Source organism: Chiloscyllium punctatum, chromosome 1 (assembly GCF_047496795.1).
Source record: "Chiloscyllium punctatum isolate Juve2018m chromosome 1, sChiPun1.3, whole genome shotgun sequence".
In the NCBI taxonomy this organism is placed as follows: domain Eukaryota; kingdom Metazoa; phylum Chordata; class Chondrichthyes; order Orectolobiformes; family Hemiscylliidae; genus Chiloscyllium; species Chiloscyllium punctatum.
Genome location: NC_092739.1, coordinates 37,881,954 through 37,907,131, shown reverse-complemented (window position 1 = coordinate 37,907,131; position 25,178 = coordinate 37,881,954). Strand labels below are relative to the sequence as shown.

General features: G+C 40.9%; 1 protein-coding gene across 1 annotated transcript in view; it reads left to right on the top strand.

Moving 5' to 3' along the window:
* Positions 1-25,178, top strand: part of antxr2a (ANTXR cell adhesion molecule 2a) — a 228,839-nt gene that overhangs the window by 99,899 nt on the left and 103,762 nt on the right. The window contains exons 11-12 of the mRNA XM_072592512.1: positions 11,716-11,794; positions 24,877-24,972. Coding sequence (XP_072448613.1) covers positions 11,716-11,794; positions 24,877-24,972 — 175 coding nt within the window. The remainder of the gene's footprint in view (positions 1-11,715; positions 11,795-24,876; positions 24,973-25,178) is intronic.

The following is a 25,178-nucleotide window of genomic DNA, read 5'->3' as shown; positions in this document are numbered from 1 at the left end:
CATCTTTCAACAGTCCTTGAAGCTCACAGGATCAGTGCTTAAGCAAAAACCTTTGTAAATTTGGCTGTGCTGTCATACCTGTCCTCCACCCTCACACCACACTCTTATCAGTCTGAGCTGTCACCTCCTCAAAAGTTAAATTCTATGAGGCTGGCCGAGCAAAATTGGTCCCTTCTGGGGCTGTGTTTATTGCCTTTCACTAGGCCAGTTTTACACCCACAATCCACATTCTTCTTTTGACTGTTTACTCCATTAGTCTTCCAGTCCTTGCATTCTGGCTAATAGCTCTATTATTAGGTACAGTAGGAACCTTTTTTTTGTTTGCAGTCTGTTGGAGCCTTATTGACTGCCTGAAAATGACTGTTAGTGCTTCACAATGCTCTACCCTTGCTTCTCTCATTGCGTTGGCATATGGATTACCTGAAACATCCAATTGTCACAATACTAAAATTCTATATCACACATGGCTGACATTGACCCTATTGTTAACCTTTGTCTTGGCAAAACCTGGAAGTTGTAGTTGCTTAGCTTATTTTTTACCTACTCTTGTTTTCAGTGCCAACAAGCTGCATAATGCCTTAGCTTATTTCCTAAAGTGCTTTTCTGTTTAGTATTGGAGGAAATTGGTAGTGTGTTATCAATCTGCTACTAAGACCCATTCATATTCTTCCTTTAGCATTTCTGGCCTTATCTACCTTTTACCTCTTTCTGTTCTTAACTTGTCACAATGGTCTCCTGTTTTCTGCATGTATTAGAAATTTTCCTTTTCTCTTTAAACCTACTTTAGTTTCTTGGTTCTTTCATTTTAGAGTAGTTTTGTGCAATTTTCCATTTTGTGCATAGTCCATCTTTGCCCCTGTATAAATATTGTCGTATTTTGGAAAATGTCCATTTATTATCCAACTGCCTTATCTTTGTGTACTCTTACTTAGATTAGATTACAGTGTGGAAACAGGCCCTTCGGCCCAACAAGTCCACACCGACCCGCAACCCACCCATACATTTACCCCTTCACCTAACACTACGGGCAATTTAGCATGGCCAATTCACCTGACTTGCACATCTTTGGACTGTGGGAGGAAACCAGAGCACCCGGAGGAAACCCACGCAGACACTGGGAGAACGTGCAAACTCCACACAGTCAGTCGCCCGAGGCTGGAATTGAACCCAGGTCTCTGGCGCTGTGAGGCAACAGTGCTAACCACTGTGCCACCGTGCCGCCCCTAAACTTCCTTTTAATTCCAAATTGGAAAAAGGATAGACTATATTTTCCATGCAGAATAGTATTTATTGTTTTTAAAATGAGCCGTCTTTCCAATATTGATGTACAGTTTTAAGTGTTAGATATTAACTTTGACATTTTGACAGCGTAATGGAACATAAAATCTTTTCACTGATGTCACCCAGGCATTTCATTCTGTGTATATTGGCTCTTGAGACTTTGAACTTTAAAGACAGAATCAATAAATACATCTTGTTTAATATTTAACTCAACAGTATGACACTCTTTATGCTCTTCAGTTACTTAAAGAAGAAACCATGCAATTGGTTTTCATTGCAATATTGCATACACAAGTCTTAACCTTTTGAGTATTGAGGAATTCATAAATTTAAACTTTCCCAGAACCAAATATTTGAAGAGAAATCAGAATAGCAGGTTGTTTCCCTTGCAAAAGGGAAGTTATTGGAGATTTAGTAAAGGCATTCAAAATTTATAAAGGGTTTTGCTAGAATAATAAGGGATATTTTTTCTAATGACATGAGGGCCATTAACCAGAATGTGCTGAAATAAGGTAATTGATAAAAGAACCAGGAAAATGTCTTGGATGAGAATTGTTTTCATGCAATTAGAATCTGTGATCTGAATCACAATGCCTGTATGGGTAGTTAAGCCAGATTCAATATGAACTTACAAAGGGGAATTGGGTATATCCTTAAAGTTGCATAGTTTGCAGGGCAGGAGAAGAGTAGGAGAATGGCACTAATTAGATAGTTCTGTAAAAGAGTCAAGATTAGTGTGGTGCTGGAAAAGCAGATCAGGCATTCCTGATGAAGGGCTTTTGCCCCAAAACATCAATTTTCCTGCTCCTCGGATGCTGCCTGACCTGCTGTGCTATTCCAGCACCACTCTAATCTTGACTATAATCTCCAGCATCTGGAGCACCCACTTCCCCCTAGCTCTGTAAAAGAGCCAGTGCAGGCATGTTGAAAGAACAAAGTAAACATGTAAAGGAGATTTTAGAAGGTGAGGAGAGAGATATCAAGCTGGATGCATTTAGTGAAAGCGTTTGAGTGCATATTTTCACACTGCAGTATGGTTGACGTGTGGATAGCTGTGGTTCAGGTACCTAATTGTTACTGGAGCTGGCTTTGTGTGGCTGTTTAATTCAGCCATGGTCTTGGCATCCTTTTAGTTTGGTTTGCCTGATCTATTACAGGGTATGGGAGTGATGACATACTTGCATCTGTCTGTGGAAAGGTTTCTATTTAAAGGAATCCTGGCTGTGGTCAGAATGGCTCCATTAAAGATTGTTTCCTGAAGCTTTCAAAGTGTGTGAAGATCACTTTCTGATTTTTCCCTGGAGATCCCGCTATGGACTGTGACAAAAAGGCTAGCTGTTCAGACCAAACAGGCACACGTGGAGGTGTCTGATCCAGGAGAAATGGGCTCCCTCTCACTTGGAATTCAGTGTCACAAGATGTTCAAAGATCTCAATGGTAGGAAAGGTGGGTATTGGGTTCAGGTGCTGAACCCCAGTCGGACTTCCGCACCATTCTGGTGTGCAGCACTGACACATCCTGCAGCTCTTCACATTCCTCTATTTCTCGCTCCTCCTCACATCTCCATCAGAGCAGCTAATACTGACATTCACTCCCACCTTATTGATACCTTGTCCACACCCTGACTCTCCACGAATCATGACATTCTATCTTCTCCGCTGCCTCTAGTTCCTCTGATGGCACAAGGAGGGGCGCAAAAGCTTGGAAGTAGCATGTTTCCAAGGAGAAGCAGAAACTGGGCTTTTGGGAGCATTGCAGGTAAAAACCTGGTCATCAGGTGTGAGGCATTCTCTCTGTTGTTGTATGTGACGCAGGTCTGGCCCATTCCCTGAACGTGTGCTGTTGCAATAACCCAGACTATCTTTTTTCCACTTCATCTGGCAGTCCAAAATGCCTGTGTCCACACCGTGTACAACACTCTATTAAGGGGGTGGGAGAGAATGTACCCAATGCTGCCATCATCCTGACAGTCACCTTTGTGTGCAGCTGCATCAAGGTGTACATGGACCCTTAATTCGCAAATGCCAAGGAGGAGAAAGTGAGGAAAGAAGATGCTGGAGATCAGAGTTGAGAGTGTAATGCTGGAACAGCACAGCTGTTCAAGGAGCAGGAGAATCAACATTTTGGGCATAAGCCCTTAATCAGGAAACACAAACACCAAGTGTCACTCCCTACTGAGGTTCTACCTGTCCCCGATATGGCGAAGGATGGGACTGGCCTTGCTGCTGCTGAATACTACAAGCAGTTGGACTGTTCCCTGTCACCTGTCCTTCGGCGAAATGTTTGCGAAGAAAAATACCTTTAATGACAAGTCCATCAGGAAATGGTCAGCGTGTAGCGTCCTTGAGATGCTGTGGGGAAAGGAGAGTGGATCCTGTCATGTTGTTCCCTGAGCAGATTGTCAAAGTCACTTGGCAAAATGCCTCATCCAGAACTTTTCACCAAGCGCTGAGACTTTGCTTGGCTGGTGGTGAGAAGGGCACTGCCTCTCAGATCCTTCATGTTCACCCAGCCAGTCTGCACCACCTCATTCTGCCCTCAGAGCAGCTGTGGGTGACAGAAGGCATCTCCTTCTGGAAGGTGCCTTTGCAAAGCAAGCCTGGAGAAAGATGCAGTGGGTTTTGTCGAGGTTATCTCCTGCAGCTTGGTGATGCAGGACTCTGAGCTCTACGGCCTGTTGCCCAGGTCACATACCGAGACAAACATGGACTACACCTGGTGAACCATCAACTCGATGAAAGGTGCTCATTAGTCTGCCCGAAACTCCTTGGTCTTCAGAACAAGGCAATGATTTTGACTCCGTGTTACAGACTGGCCAAGTCCAGGACTATGTACTGAGGGATGTGCAAAATCTTGCGGCAGCTGCTACCAAGGCACAGTGGAGAAAGAGCACTGTCTGACATCCTTCTGCTGAAGTTAACTAGAAGTCTGTTCAGGTTTTGGACCCCCCTGGATATGCACATATTGTCTTGTACACTTAAGAAATGCCTTGGGTTTGTTTGTTTGTTCTCCATTTGTAAAGGCTGTGTGCAGAATTGAACTACATTAGTGACAATGTATATCTTTAAATCTATAAATCTTTATGTATATGCATGTACAGATTTTTATGAATAAAGTATATTTTTGAAATAAAATGAATCAAGGGTAGCATAATGTGGAGTAATGGAAAAAGAAATGCTTTAGAAACACAAGGGGATTCACTTTGGATGTTTATAACAATGTAATTGTCTTACTAGAGAATCTACTAGGAGAAAGTGAGGACTGCAGATGCTGGAGATCACAGCTGAAAAATGTGTTGCTGGAAAAGCACAGCAGGTCAGGCAGCATCCAAGGAGCAGGAGAATGAATTTTTGGGCATAAGCCCTTCTTCAGGAATATAGAGAATCTAGCCAATTCCCTTGATGTTAAGTTAGCTGTACCTCCCAATACCAATAGCTTGGTGCCAGTACTGATCAGAAGCAGAACCATATATAAATATGGCATAAAAGTACTGTGGCTACAGAGTGGGTCAGGGACTGGGAATTCTGAGGTGCGTACCTCAGCTTCTGACTCCCCAGAGCCTGACCTGAATATACAAGGCACAACTCAGGAGTGTGAAGGAATGTTTTCCACTGTCCTGGAAAAATGTAGCTTGAGCAACGCTAAAGAAGCTTGACACCATCCAGAGAAAAGCAGCCAGCTTAATCAGCACCACAGCAGCCAGGTTAAGCATCCTCTCCCTCTCTCCCTCTGCCGGCTATACACAGCGGCAGCTGTGTGTACAAAATACTGCAGCAACTCACCAATGCTGCTTGCCAGCATCTTCCACATTGTCCCTCCTAATGGTAGAGATCACAAAGGTAGCACACACATGGGAACATTGCAACTTGCAGCTGTAAGTTCCTCTGCATGCCGCACATTTCCAAATCGGAATAGTGTATAGCTGTGTCTTCTTTGGGGTAGGCCCAGAATCCCTTCCAAACAGCACTATGGATTTATTCTCTACCCCCAAGCACTGCAATGGTTCAAGAAGACAGCCTAACACCACCTTCTCAAGGGTAGTGAGGGATGGCCAATCAATGCTGGCCAAGACACTGACACTCACCTTTCATGAAAGAATTTTTATTCCAAGTTTGAAGCCACTATAATCCAGTCAGCTGTATTGTTATCTCCCACTTGCTTAATGGACATGATATATGGTATGACCAGTGTGGAAGATGAGTCAAGTGGAAGATGAGTGAAGTTGGGTTAGGGTGTAGATCTGTGCCTGGTACAGGGCTTTATGTTAGGTTTGGCCTGGTAATGGTAGTAGGTTCAGCATTGTCGTGGTATAAGACTTCATACCCAATTTCTCTGAGCTCTGGTGTCCATTGTGTATTCTTTGGCCAGGTCACGTGCGGACACCCTGGCCACATTCAGGAGTCTTTCTCATCTCCTGTGCCTCCACTTTTTATCTTCCTGTAGAACAATTGCCATGTTTCTTCAGTCCTCTCTGTAGCACAGTGTTGTAGAAAGTAAGGAGAGTACGGCCATTCTGGATCCTAGCTGATGCATAAGCCCGATCTATCCAAGTACATAAATCACATCATACTCCAAGCTTAATTCAAAAAGTGGCATCCTGTGACCAATGACTCCAGCTCCTTTCATAGTGGTCAGTGGTAGCACTCATACCCGGTGTCATATGCTTAGAGGGTCCGCCATGTCTTCAACTAGTTCTGTGTTTGCTCTGCTTGAAGCTGCAAAATCCTGTGAGGGATGTTACTGGTTCAAAATGAAACCATCATTCACCTTCCAGGATATTGATATGGACATACAGATAACCATCTGGGGGACACACAACAGCTGAACGCTGCTGCCATGGAATCTCATTCCAGCTGACAAATCCTGTTGTTTGATCTGGAGTTACCTTGGTTACTGCATATGTGCAGTCTGAGATGTCCTGCATCTGTGAGAATCCAGGCATGACAGTAAACCTGAGAGCCCTGTGGCTCTGACTGACCTCATCAACAACAAAATGGATATAATCAGCTGCGGTGGCAAACTGATCTGCTGAGATATAGACCTTTGATCCCCTTGGATCTGAGAGATTGTGAAATCCTAGAATGAGTTGGGGGCAACAGTGACCATGATGGCATGAATGGTCAGTGGCCCAGTAATTCAGTAGGAAGGATGTCCTGTTCCAGATATTAGCAATAACCTGCTATGGAGACTTGAGCCCTTCTCCTGTTTTCTCCCATAACCTTTGATCTTCTTACCAAATCAGCAACCTATCTATCTCTGTCTTAAATACCATCAATGACCTGGCTTCCACAGATTCACCACCATCTGGTTGAAGAAATCCCTCTTCGTGTCTGTCCATAATGATCGTCCCTTCACCTTGAGGCTCTGCCCTCAGGTCCTAGTCCCTCCTACTACTGCAAGCATCTTCTCCAGTAGAAAAGGTGGTAGACTGTCTCCTTGAACCATTACAGTGTTTGGGGGTAGAGAATAAATCCATTGTGCTGTTAGGGAAGGATTTTGGGCCTACATCCAAGAAGACGCTGTGATACACTATTCTGGTTTGGAAATGTGTGGCATGCAGAGGAACTCCTTCTAGACCTCTTAGTATTCTACAAGTTTCAAAGAGATCCTCCCTCATCCTTCTAAACTCCATCAAGTACAGACCCAGAGTCCTCAATGACAAGATGTTACTCATCTGAAGTCAATGCATAAGTTGTTTGCATGCTATAGGGAAGTGGAAGTCAATGTGAAAAGAGTTGAGGGAGCAAAGATTATTTCTTTCATGCTGGAAATCCCCAGTAAAGCAAAGAACTCTCACAGTCAGAACAAGTCTTATTACCCAACACCTTTCACCTAGATAAGAAACAGCTGTACAGTTTGTGTTTAAGGTCTTTCCAGTCTGTCCATTTCAGAGGGCCGCCAGTTCTGCTGGCAATAATCCTACTTTGTTGACCCTAGCTGCAGAAACCCATATGCTGGATATAGAAATTAGAAAACTGGGTTAAATTTCAGGTCCAATTTCCTCTTTGTGTAATCAAATGATATACTTGACGTCTTCACTGGGACTTTCTGTGTACCTTCAAACATAGAAACTGAAGGGAGCAGGATCTTGACAGATTTCTGAAATGCTACTATTTCTTGGTGATATAACCCCTTGTCCACACTCAATCCCCATCCCCCATTGACAGTTCAACTCTGCATTGATGGTGATGAAGGGTAGGTGAGGTAATTTTCATTGCATAATGCATACAATTTGAGTGCTGGGTCTTTGAAACTGTGGGGACATTTGTGCTGAAGAACCAGTACAAAAGGAAACGATTGCAATTTAAATCAGTGGGATTTCCTGAAGAGAATCAATATGAAACTTTCACTGGCTCTCACCAGCCGATGGATAGGGCACCTATCAGATCCATTCCACAGTGTCCCATGTATTTACTTAACCAAGACTAGTTGGAGATGTTTGTATTAGAATATTGTCTTTTCATGTAACAAGTTTCTACAGATAACACAGTTTATTGTTAAAATTGATAGAGCTTACATCTGTAATAAAGACTTGGAGAATTGTTTCACTTGACATAACATAAATAAATAGTACATAACTAAATTCATCTTTCTAATTGTAGTCTAAATGATTAAGATATTTTTATTTCAAACAAAAAAACACAGGAAATTGTAATTTAAAATGATTTTCCATTTTCAGTGAATGAGGACACCCCAAATTCTTATTGAGAGACAGAATGCACGATTGTTTCCCGTATTTCAGTGTCAATATGTTTGAACCTTAACTCAAAATTATACTCCTGTTATTCCTCTCAGTGAGTTTCTTGACTATAGCCCACTTGACACTAACTTAATAGTAGTTCATGTTCTTCCTTTGGAAAATGCACTCAAATAAACTTAAAGTTCAGGAAAAAAAAATTAGATCCAATTTTAACTGCCCATAATTGAATAGGTTCTGAATAAGTTCATAACCTCGCCATTTCAAGTAGAGAGAGATTACATATGCAGAATACATGCGTTACAAATTAAATAGAAACATGGTCACATTTTAGAATTAGCAGTTTTTCATTAATCAAAAAAGTACTAATTTTCAAATTGATCACGTATTCTTAATATGGTATAGAATATATAGCAATTGTTGGACAAACAAAAAGTTGGATTTTATCATTCTTTCTGGGCATGTCTTCAGTGGAATGGGTAAAATAAGTGGACAAATCCACCCAATTTAAAAAAAAAACAAAATGAACAACTGAATTTGCTTAGCAGGCCAATTGGCCCTAATATTATCCTGTAATCTGGTTTGTATGGGTAGGTGCGTGAGAATGTTGTTAAACCGATGGGCTCAGAGGAGGGGAGGGGAAATGGTTGGTCCCTCCTTCAGGGAGGGCTGTGAACTTTAAGTTGACCTATCCTGCCTTCCTCCACATACCAGAGGTCTTAGCGTCTGTTTGTCACTGCATGCCCTACCGCCAAAACTGACCTTGAATTGAACTCTCTTACCCTCTCTGACGGATGAGGCAAGGTCCGACCTTTGACTTTTTAAGGTTGCAAGGTGCACGTGATCATTATGGCCACCACCCCCAACCCTAAAGTTGTTTTTCTGGGTAAGGGTGAGGGTGAAAGAGTACCAGCAGTGTGGACCCCTCCACGCATCCCTGCCCTTAGAATTCAGCCTCAGGGTCCATTTGATTTGCTTTTTACTGTTGTGGTAGTCTCATGGGTGCAAGGTTTGGAGTAGTTTACTAATAATAACAATTGATCGAGGGCAGAAATTCCCCCACCAAAAAACAAATTACTGGGAAGCTTTGGAAATCTTGGTTTCAAAGTTTATTTGCTCCCCCACCTCCTGTGCATGTCACATCTATGGCACTCACATATGGTATGCCTCAACTTACTCGTACTGCACAACAAAATCAAATGTTCTGTAATTTCCAAATCACTTACTATTGATGTAACTGTTCGGTATTTTAATGCTTAAGAACAAGAAGGAAGAACAATTAACTCTAGTTGTGGAGTGACCCTCCTACATTTTGCAAAGTGCTTTCAAGCAGGGTCACTTTTCTTGTACAGCTCGGAGGAATTTTCCATTCTTTACTTGTGTCAATCTCTTGTAAGCCTGGAATGTGTTTCTAGTTCTAGGTGTAGGCTGTACATTAAGTATTGTTACTGGTATACGTTTCCCTTGTTTAATTCTTGTATTAATGTCAAAAGTGCAACACCATCACGTTGCATCTTAACACTGACATTGAAATTTTCTCTAGGCTGTAAAACTTTACTTTGCAAATAGGAATGAATATAAAGTGATAGATACATTGCTGGGCATGACACTTCAATAGCTTCCACCAATTTAGTGGGTTCAGGGTAAGGATCATATAATGTGTGTGTTGGGTAAGGATCATATAATGTGTGTGTAAACGTATAATCGGACCTCAAATCACTTTTTCAGAAGCCAGGACAGCAGCTCAGAGAGCGAGCCTTCTCATGCCTGTGACACGAATTTGGTTTTGAATTTTAAGAATGAAGGCATAGTTTTGAACACTGTAACTGGAGCTAGCCTTCAAATCTCACTCTGTTCTCCCTACAATTTTCTATTCTTCCTTTGCAAATGCTCACATGTTTTGCTTGCTTTTGATCTGCATTCTCGCTGGCTCCTCTATTCTAACCAGCTGCAGCCTTTTGGGTTCTTTCTCAAATTGGCTATGTGTACTTTCTTATTGTTATCTGCAAGCATTGATAATCTTGTGTTCATCTCCAAATCACTTATCATTGAAAATAAAAATGTAGCAAATGGCGTAATACGCTGAGACATGAGATATGATGGAGCATGGGTTGTCCTGAGGATGTTATGTAGGGATCAGTGGCCGGGTGAGAGTTTGAGTTATTAGCATTCATGAGCATAAAGGGCATGATGTTGTCAAAACACTTTCTCTTGATTATATTGCCTTCTAATAGCCTGCTTTTTCTTTGAAGAGGTTTCTCACTGCCTGTTTCTCACCCACGTAAGAACTCCCCTGAGAGGCCATGAACCACATGTAATTACAGAAAGGCCCAATTCCAATAAAATTGTCAGGAGATATCGAACTGCCCACGATGAAGCTGGCAAGGGCAGGTGTGCTGCATGCAAGCTCACTCCTTTCACAATAAGCCTGTCCTGGCAGAAATGACTGGAAACAAGAATGGGGTTGGGAACCCCAGAACTGGATGCTGCCTATTTTTAAAGGAGTTCCAAGATGGTCCAACTTGGCAAAAATCCAGCCTGTGACGTCTTTAAATAATTTAATTAAGTTGTACAAATCCGTGCTGAATGGCCCCAACTGCCCAAAACTTAATCTTCTTTCTCCACACATTGTCAAGTCAACCTAATTGTTTCCTTTAAAAAAAATATTAATCTTTTTAATGACAATGTAATAAGAAATTTGAATGCAGAGATGGGCCACTGCTGTTTGTTATTTTTATAAATGACCTAGATGAGGCCATAGAAGGATGGGTTAGTAAATTTGCAGATGACGCTAAGGTCGGTGGAGTTGTGGATAGTGATCAGATTGGTTCCACAGGTCGGCGCAACATTGAGGACCAAAGGGCCTGTGCTGCGCTATAACATTCTACGTTCAATGAGATTGGTCAGTCTAGGTTTTGGCAGTGGGATTTGTGACCTGTCCACATTCCCTCTTAAGATAGAAGTGAGAAGAATACAAGTTCCGTCCACCCATCTCACTTGATTGAGTCTGATCTCCTTTTAGCCCTGACGGTTCCAGTTCCCTTGCCCAGATTAGCAGCAGCAGTCAGCAGCCTTCCATAATTCAGTGCCCCTTCCCTTTGGACAGCCTGCCTTTAAGAAGAGAAGTCCGTCTGCACCACATTCCCTCAGTGTCTGCTCTTCACCTCTGTACTCTGCGTTCAGACAGGCAGTAGCATAGGCCCTGTTCACCTCAATGTTACCATTGAGGAACTGAAATGTGTTTGTAGACTACCTGCATTATGGTTCGAATGGGCAGGTTGGAAATTGTGATCCCTGCAATGGGCTTCTAGCCCAATGTATTTTACCTTGTCAATGCATTATATGTGCATAATGGTGCTGGATAGCACCAATGATAGTATTATCACTTATCTGTAATGGAAAACAAAAAATAAATCACAGTCCATTATGAAATCTAAATAACTGACAAACCTCTGAAGATGCATCCTCCAAACATCAAGGTTTACTGTATCATCTGTGAAATGGTCCTAACAGGTATAAGAGAATATTGACGATGCATTATTTGGATGAGATCTTTATATGATAATTATATTCTATGACAGAAACATATAGAAATAATGAACAATGTGCATTTATTTAGCAATATTTGTAATATCTAAAGCTTGCTAACTGATATATTAGATATGCACCTTGCTAGATTATGAAAATACTAGAAATAATTCATTTCTTTTGATTATGTGCATAATTTTCTATTGCAGATCAATGGCTGTATCAGTGAGTTTGAATAGTGGGCAGTCATTCATCTCCAGTTCAGTCACCATCACTGCCACAACTTGTGTAAGTAAAGAAATTTATTTATTTATTCAGGCCATTCAAGCAGAAATCAACACTATATGTGTGAAATAAAACACAACTTCAAAACTTCATATTCAAAATATTATCACAGCTTAGCTGTTTAATTTCACAATGTGGCAATACAACTTAACGTCAGTATAATACTCAAATGAATACTATTTGCTGCTTGTCTTTATCTGTTAAAATGTACATTAAAATCAGATGTCGTATTAGCATAATAAATAATAAATGTAAAAATTACTTGGACCAATTTTAGCTCCTAACAAAATGCTAATCATAGGTTTGTTAGCTCTTAAAGCATGCGAGTGATGTGACATTGTATAATAATCTTTTACTTTTTGAGGGATAGAATTGCGCGCATACTAAATTTATAAAAGCCAGATAATGAAATCAATCTTACCCACATTTTACTCCATACTTTCATGGAACAGGATAGACTGTTAAATCCATGAATTTGTCATGCATCTAGAACGCTTCAGATCATCATCAGAGCTCTGATGAAGAGTCATGTAGACTCCATATGTTAGCTTGCTCTCCCTGCATGCTTATTGCCTAACCCGCTATGGTTTCCAGGATTTTATATTTTCTGTACAGATTCCAGCATCTGCAGTAATTTTCTCCTCCACATTTAACTGTCATTTTGGTGCTATTGATTGTTATTTAACTAATGCATAACTGACCAGTTTGAAAATAGTTGGCTGAAAATAGTTGAGAATTTAGACTCAATCAAATTGGATTCAAATCAATTTTTGTTTTAATATGGACAAGATGTAGGACATGCGTGACAGATCTATTAACATAAAGAGGACAGACTAGTTATTGGTTATGTATGAAGCCTTCAACAGAACCTTAACTTAAAATCAAAATACTGTTGAAAATTGAAGAAGATAATGCTGGAAATGCACAAGACGTTGAGTAAAAAAAGAGAACCTTATTTTAGATATACACAATTTGGTTCAGTTGAATCTCCTAATCAATATAGAGTGTAGGGGCATTCTTAGGAAAGAAATCAGGAAGGCGAAGAGGGGATATGAGATAGCATTGGCTGATTAGGTTTTGAATAATCCAAAGAGATTCTCCAAAGAGAGGTTAACTAGAGAGAGATTAAGGTCTGTTACAGGTCAAGGAGTTCATCTTTGTGTTGATCCCCAGTAGATGGAAGAGATACTAAATGAATATTTCCTGTCTGTTATTACTGTGGACAAAGAAATGAAGTCTAGAGAATGCAGAGGAATAAACTTTAATATTTTTAAAACAGTTCACATTAGAGAAGAGGAAGTTCAGGAAGTATAAAGAATGTAAAGGTGGATAAATCTCCTGGACCTGATCTAATGTACCCCAGAACATTGTGGGAAGTAAGGGAAGAAATTGGAAGACCCCTTGCAGAAATATTTGCATCACCTATAACTACAGGTGAGGTGCCTGATGACTGGAGGGTGACTAATGTTGTGCCTTTGCTTAAGAAAGGTTGAAAGGAGAAACCAGGCAACCATAGACCTGATGAGTCTGACTTCGGTTTGGGTAAATTGTTGAAGATGGTTATAAAATTTAGGATTTATGGACATTTAGAGAAGGAAAAAAATTGATTTGGGATAGTCATCATGGTTTTGTCTGAGGACTATCATGTCTCACAAACTTGAGTTTTTTTGAGGAGGTTACCAAAAAAGCTATTGATGGCAGTGCAGTAGATGCTGTTTATTGGATTTTGGTAAAGTCTTGGGCAATGTTTCACATGATAGACTAATTAGTAAAGTTAGATCACATGGGATTCAGGATGCACTTGCCAATTATACATAATTGGCTTAATGGCAGGAGACAGAGAGGGATCGATTTGCAGGGATCGATTCTGGGTCCTCTTTTGTTTGTCATTTATATAAATGATTTGGATATGAATATAGAAGGCATGGATAATACGTTTGTAGACGACACCAAAATTGTTGGCACAGTCGACTGTGTAGAAGGTTTTCTAAGATTGCAAAAGGATCTTGATCAAATGGGTCTGAAAAATGGCAGATGGCATTCAATCTGGATAAATGCAAGGTATTGCATTTTGGTACATCAAACAAGGATAAGGCTTACACAATTAATACTAAGGACTTGGGTATTGTTCTAGGATAGATGAACCAAGGGGCTCAGATACATAATTCTTAGAGGTTTGCGTCACATATAGACAGGATAGTTAAAAAGGCATTTGGCACACTTGCCTTCATTGCTCAGGCCTTTGAGGTTGTACAGAATACTGGGATAGTGTGTCCAGTTCTGGTTACCATTTATTGGAAGGATATTATCAAGCTGGAGAGAATTCAGAAGAGATTACCACAATGTTGCCAGTTTTGGAAGGTTTGAGTTGTAACGAAAGGCTGGATAGGCTGGGATGTTTTTCACTAGAGCACAGGAGGTTGAGAGGCGACCAGATAGAAGTTCATAAAATAATGAGGGGTATAGATAGAACTAATGGTAGTTGGCTTTTCCCCAGGATGGGGAATTTCAAGACTAGGGGGCATTTTTAAAGATGAGAGGAAAGAGATTTAAAAAAAGACACGAAAGACAAGTTTTTTTTTACACAGAAGGTGGTTTGCATGTGGAGTGAACTTCCTGAGAAGGTGGTGGAAGTGGGTACAATTACAAAGTTTACAAGGCATTTGGATAGATACACGAATAGGAAAGTTTTGGAGGGTTATGGGGCTAGGAGCAGGCAGATGGTACTAGTTTGGGATTATGTTCGCTGTTTCCCTTTGTGTGCTCTGTACTGTATGACTTTATAAGTCAGTGGAGGGAGAAACAGGGAACAACATTTTAATTAGATCAAAACCAATTCACTTACACAGGGTTAAAATCATCAATCATGTTTCAGGTCGATGACCTTCCATCAGAATCCTGAACTCTCTTTTATCATTGACTTGATTTAATTCAAATGGCCAATGTTGAGATCAAATGGGCTTTTCTTACCTGCGAAATTTGAATTGGTTAGTGGGTCAGAATAATGTAAAGTTTTTATCCAGCTCAACATTGATAATATTTCATAGCATTGTTCATGTAAATCTGAGGGTAAAATAAAACTATGACAAATGCTCAAAGTGACAATAATGCATTGGCTACCTTCTAAAATCACATACATTGTTGTACATTTTCCATCCTTACAATAGTTGGATTTTACCCCCCAACATACGTAGTGCACATTTCCTGCCAATCCATTGCTTTCTCACTTTGTCATACATGAGAAAGACGATGAATAAAGAAGCTGTCTGAGAACACAATATCTGACCAAGAGATCTGTAACTTTACATCAGAATAACCACTGTATTGACTTAGATTTAAAATGAAGACACTATGTAGCATTAAAAGGGAAATTTACAACCTATACATGGACAGTATCTCTTTCTCCCCCTCCTCCCAACTCACCACTCCCACTTCTCACTGACTCCAATATTGCTCGGCTCATTGATGCCATACTCAGTCAAATGCTGACTTGATGCTTGGCAGTACTGTCAGTGATAATTAAACAGATGGGATGGAAGTAATCCAATTTAGATTTTCTCTGCTTTGTGTGGACAGAACATACCTGTAGTTGCCAGTCTGTGTTGTACTGGCACAGTTCGGCTAGGGACTTGTCCAGTTCTGAGCACAAGTATTTTGTGGAACAGCTAACATGTTGTTGGAACCCATTTCCTCTCATTCTATCAGCTGATTCTGGATATCATGTGGATTATTGGCTGAAGTCCAGTTTTCATGTTTCTGGGAACCTCAGCAGGAGGCTGAGATGGATCGTCCAGATGGTATTTCTGACTGAAGCTAGTTCGGCCCAACAAGTCTACACCGACCCTCCGAAGAGCAACCCACCCCCCTACATTTACCCCTTCACCTAACACTACGGGCAATTTAGCATGGCCAATTCACCTCCCTGCACATTTTCGGACTGTGGGAGGAAACCGAAGCACCTGGAGGAAACCCACGCAGACACTGGGAGAATGTGCAAACTCCACACAGACAATTGCCTGAGGCGGGAATTGAACCTGGGTCTCTGGTGCTGTGAGGTAGCAGTGCTAACCACCGTGCCACCCACTCTCTGACCCTCCAGTGCACTGACTCCATCGCTCCCTGACCGTCCGGTGCACCGACCCTCCACTCAATGACTTTTCTCAGAACCTTTTCAGTGTTTCAATAAGATCTCTAACAAATAAAGGTTGAACCTGTTTTGTTTTCTTAATGAGGCAATCCCTTCATCCCATGAGTCAACCTAGTGAATCGCTTTTGAATTGCCTCCAATACCATCTGAGGAAGGGCCGCTGGACCCGAAAGGTTGACTCTGATTTCTCTCCACAGATGCTGCCCAACCCTCTGAGGGGGAGTCACTGGGTAGATATTGAGACACATTTCCACCAGTGGGGGAATTGTGAGTGAGGGAACGCAATTGTAGAGGAAGGAGAAACACTTACAACTTTTGATTCCCTCCTTCAGAAAGTATACTTTAGAATGAGAACCAGATTTGATTTGCAGGTTCATAGAGATAGCTGTAAGCCGTATCACAGCAAGTAGGAATGACTCTGAGGGAGATTCAGTACTTGTTATAACCTGGTTTGATGTGTATGGGATTTCCTCATTGTGATTGGCTAATTAATCTGTTTGCTGACATTGCTGTTACTGACAATCCCTTATAACTAACACGGGAATGTGGCAAAATCCACACTGCTGAATCTTTTTGTAAAAAGATGTTTTTGAACTTCATTGATGAGCACCTTTTCTGCTGATCGTTCATTTGGAGCAGTAGTTCATTGAAGTTGCACCATCTTCTACACTTGGATCAGCAGTGTAACCTTTTGCAGTGTGAAAACTGAGCCTGTTGGCAAATTGAACAACTTTAGGTGGAGTTAGCTGGGGACGGCAAACATTTTGTATTCCATCATATTTGTAAGTATGATTAATCCTCTATTACTGAAGAGAAAAACGCAAATATTTCTTCATACTTTCTGACTTGCAGCCTGAATAGGAATTGAAAATTAATTGCTACCTCATATTGTATTTTTGTTTAAAATAATTGGTTAATTAAAAACAGTATTTAATACAAAAGCTTCCTGAATATGTCCATTTTCAGACAGGCTAGACCTTGTGGTGGCCGTATCTTTTGTTTTTAATCTGTAATCTCCAATAATTTGTTTTATTTCATGATTAAAGTCTAGTTTCAAAAACATCCTGAAGATTTTGCACAAGTGGGACGTAATCATTATAAACAGTTTTTGAACCTATAGTGTACATAAAGTTATGTAACAATCCTGTTTAGTGGGAGTGGTTCCTTCACCAAGTAATTAAATTCGCCATGATCTGAGCGTCTATTTATTTTACACTGTAAACTTTTTGAACTCAATAGGGCACAGCTGTATTTAGCAGCCAAATCCACGCACTATGTAGGGCATGATATTAAACCCCCTTTTTCATAACTTAGCGCATTCTCCAATTTTCTTCATCAAAGCCACAAAAATTCACTGAGATGATCAAAAAACTATTATCTGGAGCATATGTCATGTATTTCAGCAGATCCAGAAGGACTTGTGAGAGTGCGGGACACTTCTGAAGCTGACTAACACATTCCAAAACTGTTGGACTTTGTTATCTTAAAGGGAAACAGACATCCCTTTGCATAGGTGGGCGAGTCTCACACATTTTATAATATGTGCCTGATACAGTGGTGCTTGGTATCAATCCCATTCAGCAAAACATATTCAAATAGATAAAAATAAAACATAGTTGGACCTGCATAGATTTAGATTTTATTCCCTGTGTTGTCAATGTGGTTACACTTTAAGAGTGTTTAATTACTCAGTAAAATGATCTGGGAAGTCCTGAGGTCATGAAAAATATAGAAAGTACTTACTGGTGCAGCTATTGTTTCTTTATATCTGACACCATTTGCAGCAAGTGACTGGGCTTTGGCTATCTTGAGTGCCTGATTCTGATTTGTGTCACCAAAGTTGAGAATGTGTTTTAGACTTGCTAAATGACATTAGTCATGACATTTGATTGATCTTGTATATGCCCTCAAACAGTTCTTCATGATGCTCCACTTCCTGCACCTCTGTCCTCAAATTCCATCCCTCCAACCCCAACAAGGGTAGAACCCCCTGGTCCTCACCTTCCACCTCACTAATCTCTGGATACAGCGCATTATTCTCTGCCATTTCCACCACTTACAGTCAGACCCCACCATCAAAGATAGATTTCCCTCCCTACCCCTATCTACATTCTGTAGAGACCATTCTGTCCGTGACTCCCGCCCCCCCCCAACCAATCCATCCTCCACACCCAACACCTTCCCTTCCCACCGCGAAAGGTGTAAAGCCTGTGCCCATGCCTCCCCCTCACCTCTGTCCAAGGCCCCAAAGGATCTTTTCACATCCAGCAGAGATTTTCCTGCACATCCACCTACCTCATTTACTGTGTCCGTTGCTCTCAATGTGGTCTCCTCTACTTCGGGGAGACAGGATGCCAACTCATGGAGCGTTTCAGGGAATATCTCTGGGACACACGCACCAAACAAACCCACTGCCCCATGGCTAACCACTTCAACTCCCCCCTGCCATGCTGCCAAGGGCATGCAGGTCCACTGCCAAATCAAAGCTACCTGCCACCTGGAGGAAGAAAGCCTCATCTTTCACCTTGGGGACTCTTCAACCACACAGCACCAACATCGACTTTACTAGTTTCCAAATCTCCCCTGCCCCTACCTCATCCCAGATCCAACCTTTCAACTCCGCACTGTCCTCTTGACCTGTCCTATCTTCCCACCTATCCGCTCCTCCCTCCCACTGACCTATCACAATTACCCCCAAACCTATATCCACCAATTGCTTTTCCCCCTGCCCTACCCCCACCTTCCTATTTATCTTTCAGCTCCCTTCCCCCTCCTCATTCCTGATGAAGGGCATCTACCCAAAACATCAATTCTGCCTGCTGCTCAGATGCTGCCTAACCTGCTGTGCTTTTCCAGCGCCACACTTTCTGACTCTTCATGATGAGACTGTTGGATTGGGATAATTTGGTACCATATTTTGCTTGGATCTGTAACAGTAATATTAGAAAAGGTGTCCTTCTACAGTGTCACACCACAGCTTGCTATTTGCTGTTGCACTGGTCGGCATGCATATTAACAAGAAAATATGGTTATGAAAGCTATAAACTATCCTCCCCGGTTTGAGAAATAAGGGAATCATTCTTGAAGCCCCTTCCTTAATTCAGTAAATTTGCCCTTGGACTGTTCTTTGGTAATGTCATATTGTGATTTCAAGGACAAGGATACCATGTGACTAAAAATGTTGCTTCCCTCTCAATCGATTCTTTGTTCCAAGTTAATTGTGTGCTCATTATTCTTCTCTTGAGTAATCTTAACAATGAAGGCAAGGACTTGGAGACATTTAGATGTTCTGTAAATTGATAGCATCTTTCCCTTTCTGATCCAAGAACAGTTGGTTCCCACTTTGTAACTCATAAAAAATTGCATATCAGCACTGTTCCCTGACTGAGCCACTGGATTATGTAGTGTTATGCGAGTCTGTGGTGACCCTCACATTCTCACAGCATGATGAAATGTTAGAATACCTGATTATTTGGGAACTTGAGTTTTAACATTCAGGCAGACGAGTTGTGAAGTACCAGAATCTTATCTATTTAGCAGGGGAGTTGAAACAGCATTTCCGAGAAATCACGTGACAACCTAAATGAGTGGTGAAGCTATCTGGTAAGCTTATTGCTGAAGAGGTTATTAGGTTGAGCTTTGATATTTGGAAGGAGAAGGCCCCGAGGGGATTCAGTTCAGAAGAAAATATCCAGACTAGCAGATGTCTTTTGAGAGGATGATATATGCAAAAGATTGGTCCTTAAACATGGACACATTGGATGAGATTTTCCCAGTGTTGTGGAAACAGTTTTGGAGGTCGGGTATCTGGAAATCTAGAGGCAGCGTTTTGGCTGGGCTTTGGGCAGATTTGTAGGAGGCTGACCTGGATGACTATGGTCTATGCTCTTCCAAAAAGCAGGTAGGCAGTCAAAGCCTTAATAAAAGACCGTTTTCATTGAGGGAGGTATATTTTTTGTGCATTACACAGGTCAACAGCATTTGAGGAGCATGGTAACTTACTGCAAGAAGTTCATGTTGCACCATAATTAAGGATTTTAATCACTTCCTGTCAGTCATTCCCGATTCTCATGCTTAACATTAGTCGAGACTGATGCTTCTACTGCAGACGTCCCTGATACAACGACAGCCACTCCCCTCCTATCAAAGGTGGCTCCAGTTTACTCCTGATACTTCTACTGGTCTCTCACCCACATTTTGAACATGGCCAGGCATGGGCTCCACTGATCGTACTTCCCATATTTGAAAGCTGGCCTCCATCCTTAATTAAACAGGGCTGTTCAAGAGAATCTCTAAACTGACTACCTTTCTTAATGTATCTACTTGTATCTTTTCTGGGTGCTTACCATACTTCCCACCATGGTTTGCTTTCTACAATTTTTGAGCAGTATAATCTTACAGCACAGCTGCTTATGAATCATGAGATGGGGTTTTCCATTGATGCCATCATTGTATGAAATTCACCATTACTCTTGAAATGCACATCACTTTGGTTGAAGTCATAGTGGTGAGCAGTTGTGTCTGCAGAACACAGTGAACAGGAACTAATGTTTTCAGACCTGAAATGAGTAACATTCATGAATAAGAAATGCTGTCACGTTAAGGAAGTTCTGTAGGTAATTTTCTGCAGTCACTGTATAAGCGTATACATCAAAATATCTTTACTTCCTTTACTTGGGTGAGTCAGTTGGAGTCAGCATAAAACACCCAGTCTGTTGAGATAACTTCACAACAAATTCACCAGAAACTCAGGAATCCAGACACCTCTGATCGTCCTCAACAGGAGAGAGACAATTGTTCAATTCACACATCCAATTTAAAAGCCTTCAATCCGAATGAAATTCAAATGTTGGCGTTACCTGATTGTTAAGATCTGTCCCATTTTAAAGGATCGGGCGTTAAAATCAGAGTCAGAAATACAGCTTCCTGCTCAAATTCTTTCTTTTCCCCAGTGAACAAGGACAGTCAGCCTATTCAAGCTGAATAAGGGTGTTTTGTGTGTCAGTCCTAGCCCACGAAATATAACTTTGGCACTCCTCCCATTATGGATCATGTAGGATAATTAATTCAGTTATAATGCAGATCTCAAGATCTAACAGATTGCAGTATACAATAGTTGATGTATAGGCAGATGATCCCATTCAGAAAAATGAGAAGTAAGAAACGAGACAACATTTGGAATTACTGGAAAAGCTCAGCAGGTCTGGCAGCATCTGTGGAGAGAAATCAGAGGTAACTTTTCAGGTCTAAACCCTTCTGAGATGCTGCCATACCTGCTAAGCTTTTTCAGTAATTCCAAATGTTGTCTCGTGTTTCTTACTTCTCATTTTTCTGTATGGGATCATCTGCCCACAGATCCACTATTGTGTAATGCAATCTATTAGACTTTGAGATCGGTGTTTAATTAAAAGAACTGCAGATGCTGTAAATCAGAGACGAAAATAGAATTTGCTGAAAAAGCTCAGCAGGTCTGGCAGCATCTCAGAAGGGTCACAGACCTGAAAAGTTACCTCTGATTTCTCTCCACAGCTGCTGCCAGATCTGCTGAGCTTTATGAACAATTTCTATTTTCGTCTCTGATTTACAGAATCTGCAGTTCTTTCAGTTTTTAGTAAAAAAAACATGAGTTTTATTTTAAAATAATAATTGACTACAATATTTAAAATATAATTTAATTTATCTCTAAAATACACCAATAACTTAAGATGATAATTTATTGGAAATACTGTATGAATTTAACTATCTAAAAATGAACAATACATTACACTATATTCCAGTTTCAATTCATATTTAAAATGTAAGTTAATTTCTTCTATACCTGATCATGTGTTATTTTTCCTTCTTGATGTCAGCTTGTATTCTTTCCCTGGGTTGGGTATCTGAATGAGTTTTGTAGTGTCCTGGGCTGCCAACTAGGCCAGGCAGTTGGAAAGCAAAGTCACCAACACTGTACCCATGTTCTCTTTGGGCTCTAGCTCAGACCCATCTTCTCATTCTCTGTGTTTGATGTGGGAGTTCCTCATCTGTGAGCAGTGCTACTTCCATCTCATTCCACACTGATGACCCATTCAGGAGTGTGAGCTGTTTACCCAACTGGTCCTGAAGGTTAGCTGCAGGGACCTCCACCTCTGTTTCACCAATGCCAAGAAATTCTTCATCATCCTCTTCCTCACCGTCCTTGTTTGGAGCTGAGAAGGGTTTGGCTCTTGACTTCCAGCTTGTTTTGACAAGGTGCATTATATCCTTCAATGTAAAAAGGTTCAAATGATTGTAAGTGGTAAATTTGGGGGGGTGATGCACTTTCCTGGAGAAGCTATCTGCTCTGAAATTCTCCTTGAAATTCATGATGGCTTGGTTCAGAGGCTGGATTTTATGAGTGGTATTCCTTTGCCCGATTGGACCTCTATGTTTTCACCACTTGTCCTCAGGATCTCAGGACTGGTTGTGGGGGCAGGGGATTAGATGGACAGTTTTCCTCCTGCATCTTTTTTGAACTCAGTGCCTCCTGATCCAGAAAACATTTGGTAAAACAAGCCCTTGAGTATCGCCCTTATCGTCCATGCCTTATTATTGCTCTTCTACAGTTTTTGATAGGGAGTCCTTACTCACAAGATCAAGTCCAAGTTTCCTGGACCCCTCAGTCACCAACAGAATTAGCTTGTGGTTTACTGCCGCCTTATAGGCTGACAGGAGGATCACTCGATACCTGTGTTGCTTAAATCCTCAAGATTTGGCTGCCAGGGGTGGGATCAGGCCAAATCGTACAGAACAATTCCACCTCAGGTATGTTATTCACTTCCTCCAAGCAAGCTTTCATGCCAGGGCATAGGTATTAGCTGCAGCTTCATCTGTAGACGTTATCTCTGCAGACATCTTGAATTGTTGGATCTCACGTCACCTCTCGAATCTGTTGGGCCAGCCATTACTAGCCAGAAACTCTGTCCATTCAGTCTATTGAATTTTTCTCCCATCTCCTCACAACAGGTCCTGTCATGGGTGTTCTTTCTGCCTGCTATCTTACAAGCCACTTCTCCCCATTTGAATCTAGTTTGGGATCACTGATCGCATCCACTGTCTTTCCAGCTATTTCTTCAGTGTCACTGAGAATGCATGTAAACAATCTCAGCTTGCTCTTGTCCTTGAGTCATTCTTACAGAGTCTTATACACCCGAGTCATGTCAGATCTTGGCTTGCAATTGCCACATCATTTGTATTCATTCCAACTTTACATCAATCTTGTAACACATCACTCTTACCCATCATTTCAATACTGCAGAACAACTTTCCTTATCCAGATGTGTTTGTACAAACATCTGAGGCTAATTATCATTAATTTTGTGATAATTACCATGAATACTGCTGAGATGAGGTGATAATGGCTAGATGGGTTTATGACACCTCATTAATCTCATGATCATGGCACACATTATGTCTTTCAATTAAATGTCTTCTTATTCACATTTTTTCAACAATTTCAGACCTCTGCCTTGTATCCAAATTCACAATGTACCCTTCACCACTGTACTGGACATTGACTGTATTTTCCTTTCAAAAGAGTACATAACAGTATTTCCATTGAATTTTAACTGATTTATTGTCAAATTTCTGTCAGAATTTTCACTAAAAAAGGAATATCCATTGTAATAGTTTGCAAACGTAAAGAATAGCTTGTCCATTGACAAGAGACACATTGTAATTTGCTTGAAGGTTTGACTGAAGTTGCTTATATTGAAAAGTACCTCAGTTTATTTGCATTCTTTACCAAGACTGAAGGGTAAAGGTTTAAGACATGACAGACAAACGTAAAGACGAAGCTGCATGTGCCAGGAACTTGGTTGACATGCACTTCACAGCTTTTGGGGCTCATTAGCTACAGGTGCCTGCTAACTTGGAAACAAAAACAGAAGTTGCTGGAAAAACACGGTAGGTCTTCAGCATCCATGGAGAGAAAGCAGAGTTAACATTTTGGGTCCAGTGCCCCTTCTTCAGAACTGATGCTGCCAGACCCACTGAGTTTTTCCGGCAATTTCTGTTATTGTTTCTTCTGATTTCCAACCCCTGCAGTTCTTTGGGGTTTTTTTGTTTGCTAACTTGGACACTGTGAAGACATTTCTGCATTCAGGCAGTTGTGTTTCCTCGATGAAAATATTACTACATTTCCAGAAGCACTTCGTTGGCTTAGATGTTATTTAAATGCAAGTCTTTCTTTCCCAGCCATTCTCCTTGATTTTAAACTGTTGTGCAAGAGAAGTAACTGCAAAGTGAGAATTTTTTTTCTCTCGCAGCAAGCAGTTAAGGTATGGAATTCACTGCCTTCAGTGTGGCTTTGGATGATTTTTTTGGATAGAAACATTAATCAGAATTATGGGGAAAAGGCAGGAGATTGGCACTACATTAAAATACAAAGAGAGACTATGCAGATATGGTGGACCAAATGGCTTCCTTTTGCCCCATAAACACTTCTATGACTCTGTGACTGTCTCAGAAACCATTCTCGCAGAAAGTTGTCTGCACCTAACTGCTAATTGTTGTAGCGACTATAATCATCTTTCCTTCAAAGGTGAGAGAAGTTTTGTTCAGCATGTTCTGTTTTGTGCTCTGACAGACAGGAAGTTCTGTTTCATTGAAGCATTGGGGAAAAAAATAATTGTAGCAAACTCACCATAACCATTGTGATTTTTATAAAAGGCCCCCTGTTCTTTTCTCACTCTTTGCATTTTTCATTCTTTCTCAAGTTTGCTTTTCTAAATGTTAAGTCTGTAGCACCATTTTAGGAATCATTTCTTTTCAGTCAAGTTCTTCTGGGTTTTTTTCCCTGCAATAACTTGACAACTTAAAGTGATCTGGATTTAAATTCAATGCAACAAACATATTTGCAATCTTTGTGATGCTTAAATTGCATTAAAATTAAACCTACTAACTTCTGCTTCCTTTTCAGTCCGATGGGACAGCTGTAATCATTGCCATATTCACCATTCTTCTGCTAATTGGACTAGCATTGCTATGGTGGTTCTGGCCTCTGTGTTGCATGGTGGTGAGTATCAGTAAATTCACTTTGAGATGTTGTGTAAATTTTAGAACTCACTTGACTTTCACTGAGTACTCAAAAGTGTGAAGTGGATTGAATTGAGCATCCTATCTACACTAGATTTTTACATATGATGCATACAGAGGGAGGTGATTGCCTAGTGGTGTTTTTGCTGAACGGTTAATCCAGAGACCCAGGTCATGTTTTGGGGA